The 3,893-nt window shown below is 38.4% G+C and overlaps 1 protein-coding gene across 1 annotated transcript in view; it reads left to right on the forward strand.

The window, feature by feature from the left end:
- Positions 1 to 2,368: 2,368 nt before the first annotated feature.
- LOC106868919 (15 kDa calcium-binding protein) overlaps positions 2,369 to 3,893 on the forward strand; it is a 10,559-nt gene continuing 9,034 nt past the window's right edge. The window contains exon 1 of the mRNA XM_014914385.2: positions 2,369 to 2,675. Coding sequence (XP_014769871.1) covers positions 2,565 to 2,675 — 111 coding nt within the window. The 5' untranslated portion in view covers positions 2,369 to 2,564. The remainder of the gene's footprint in view (positions 2,676 to 3,893) is intronic.

Below are 3,893 nucleotides of genomic sequence, written 5' to 3' on the forward strand. Positions count from 1 at the left end.
ATATATATATATATATATATATATATATATATATATATATATATATACCCGCATACACGCTCACGCATGCGCGCGCGCAACACGCTCGCATCCATACACACGCGCGCAAACAAGGTTCATACACTCGTCAATATACGCAGATACCCAAGAAAAAACAGAGCTAAAGGCAAAATACATAAAACAGGTCTATATGCGTACATTCTCGCATGTACGCACACACATCTATATACGCACGTATCCGCACACACGCACACAACCACAAGCGCGCACGAAAGGTTCCATGTACACGTCTATGTTGTTGGCACTCCGTCGCTTACGACATCGAGAGTTCCAGTTCAACGGAACAGCCTGCTCGTGAAATTAACGTGCAAGTGGCTGAGCACTCCACAGACACGTGTACCCTTAACGTAGTTCTCGGGGGATATTCAGCGTGACACAGTGTGACAAGGCTGACCCTTTGAATTACAGGCATAACAGGAAGTAAGAGTGCGAGAAACTTGTGGTGGAAGAGTACAGCAGGGTTCGCCACCATCCCCTGCCGGAGCCTCGTGGAGCTTTAGGTGTTTTTCGCTCAATAAACTCTCACAACGCCCGGTCTGGGAATCGAAACCGCGATCCTATGACTGCGAGTCCGCTACCCTAACCACTGGGCCATTGCGCCTCCACACACGTCTATAGACGCACAGGAAAAATGCAGGGTGGAAGGGAGAATACAGAAAAAATATATGTAAAAAATATACAAAATAATATCTCTATAAATATGTAAAAAAAAAAATATTAAAAAAAATATAAAAGAAATCTAAGTAAAAAGTATAGAGAGATAAAAAGCTTGTACATAGACACAATATAGAAAGCAAGTCCTATCAGTAATCTCGTGGGGGTGGGGACCAAAAGCACGACGGGCTTCTTTCAGTTTTCGTCTACCAAATCCATTCAGAAGGCTTTGATCGGCCCGAAAATATAGTAGAAGACTCTTGCCCAAGCTGCCTCATAGTGGGACTGAACCCAGAACCATATGCTTCGGAAGCAAGCTTCTTTCCACACAGCCACGGCTGCGCCTGATGTCCACAAAATAAATAATAAAATAAAGGAAATATTATAGACACACTCAGAGAGAGAGAGAGAGAGAAATATACAAACAGAGAAAGAGAAAGAAAGGGAGATGATAATGATTTACAAAGAAAGATTGAAATAAGTCACCAGGCCACGCGCTGGCAAAATCGTTAGCACGCTGGTCAAAATACTTCGCGGTATTTCGTCCATCCTTACGTTCTGTGTTCAAATTCTGCAGAGGTCAACTTTGCCTTTCATCTTTTCAGAGTCGATAAAATAAGTAACAGTTGATCATTGGGTTCGGTGTAATTGACTTAGTCCCTCCCCACAAACCTCAAGCCTTGTGCTTATAGTAAGAAAGGATTATATATATATATATATATATATATATATATATATATTCATTTATTCTTTTACTTGTTTCAGTCATTTGATTACGGCCATGTTGGATCACCGCCTTTAGTCGAACAAATTGACCTCAGGACGTATTCTTTGTAAGCCTAGTACTTATTCTATCGGTCTATTTTGCCGAACCACTGGTTACGGGGACATAAACACACCAACATCGGTTGGCAAACGATGGTGTGGAGACAAACACAAACACATAAACACACACACACACACATATACGATGAGCTTCTTTCAGTTTCCATCTGCCAAATCCACTCGCAAGGCTTTGGTCGGCTCGAGGCTATAGTAGAAGACACTGGCCCAACCTGCCACGCAGTGAGACTGAACCCGGAACCATGTGGTTGGGAAGCAAGCTTTTTACCACACAACCACATGAATAAGAACACTATAAAAATATACATACCCTCTGATTTTTTTATTCTATTGTGCGTGTGTGTGTGTTTGTGTGTGTGTGTGCCTTCACATGCACAGGGATATATATATATATATATATATATATATATATATATATATATATATATATATATATATATATAGAGAGAGAGAGAGAGAGAGAGAGAGAGAGAGAGAGAGGGAGAGAGAGAGGGAGAGAGAGAGGAAGAGAGAGAGGGAGAGATAGGCGGGGAAATATGAGACAATAAAGAGAAAAGAATAGAAGTGAAATAATCACATGCACACGCACGCATACAAAGAGCTACACGCACGTACACGTATATACATAAACACAGGCACCCACACACACAGACTTATAATGCCTGTAGTATGAACATGTGTGTTAGTGTGTATGTGCGTGTGTGAGAGAGAGAGAGAGAGAGAGAGAGAGAAAGTGTGTGTGTGTGTGTGTGTGTGTATGTGTGCTTAGCCAAACCCACACAAGTACATAAAAAACACACACACAAACTAACATAGCACATAGTTGCATGTATGAAATCATACACATAAATGTCACCAACATACGTAGGATCGTCTGCATCTATTTAAAGAGTTGACAACTGTGACACTGTTACTTTATCTAGGTAGAGTTCTATCTGATCGTATCGGCCAACACATAGGTGCTAATATTTCTTTCTTGACAACAGAAAAAATAAAAAGTGATAAACATGAGTGGATTTGGATCTATTGACAAAACCGGAGACGGACTGAGCTTGGATGAATTTGTCGAATATTTGAAAGAGAAATATGGCGTGAAAATTTCAAAAGATTTAGCTAGAGTAAGTTTAATTATTTTTCTTTTTTCCTCGTTTTAAATACTAACACTTACGAGACTCTAGCACGCAAACACATTGAGATGTGTGTTTTTGTTGTTGCTGAAATTGTTGCTGTCCTAATTGATTAACAGCCTAAGTCAACCTTGATCTAATACACCTGTGACTAAAGGCGTTCCGCTTGTGATTACGCAGTCTTTTTGCATCGTGTCTAAGACCGCATTAGCTAATGCATTTTTCATTTCATATAAAGATTTAGTTTGCTACTTCTAGCAAATACACTTTGACTACCATATTCACAAATACGCAAGCATACTGTGGATATATGTAATTCGTATTAGTACGTATGTGTGCGTGATCAGCATATTTCTTTTCCAATCAAATTCCGATACAATCGGAAAATTATTTGTAGAAAATTTCATTAAAAAATACCCAGTTTTCTGAAAGTTATGAAGAAACAAAGCTGACTCGTGTAAATATTCTGAACTCCCCTCCCCACCCACGGAAGCAAAACGTTTTCACAACAAAATTCCAATGCAATCGGAATCTACACCATTTGGATTATAATTATAGAAAACTTCATTTAAGAAATAATATTTTTCTGGAAGTTAGAGTAAACAAGATTTGTGGTGGCAGACTTGTGAGGGTATTCTAACTTATGAAATTTTCTACAGATACCTTTTAGATAGTGTGCATTTCCATTATATCGGAATTTAATCTGAAAAATAAAATTGTTTGGCACGCATACTGACATACATCACAATGTTTTTCGGAAATTTCAAGTCTCATTTTCTAGATGCGTGTGTTGTGCGTCAGTATGTGTACAAACCCAGTATTTTTTATGTTTTTCTTTTTCATACGTTAGGGCAGTAATGTATTTACAGGAGGTTAATTATATGGCCGGTCGTATAATTAATTTCCTATTTTATATATATATATATATATGCGTATAAGAAGGGATGATCACTAAGTGGACATCCGATATGCTAGAAAAAGTTCATCTACGATCTAACAACAAAGAAAAGAATGTTCTCCAGAAAAAAACTCAGCAAACACCAGAGCATAAGCGACCAAGACGAATGAAAATATACAAAATAAAGAGTTAATGGCGAAACCCGGTCCAAGATTTATTCTTTATTTTGTATATTTTCATTTGTCTTGCCCGCTTATGTTCTGGTGTTTGCTGAATTTTTTTCTGGAGAACATTCTTTTCTTTGTTGTTAG

Source organism: Octopus bimaculoides, chromosome 1, assembly GCF_001194135.2.
Source record: "Octopus bimaculoides isolate UCB-OBI-ISO-001 chromosome 1, ASM119413v2, whole genome shotgun sequence".
NCBI lineage: Eukaryota > Metazoa > Mollusca > Cephalopoda > Octopoda > Octopodidae > Octopus > Octopus bimaculoides.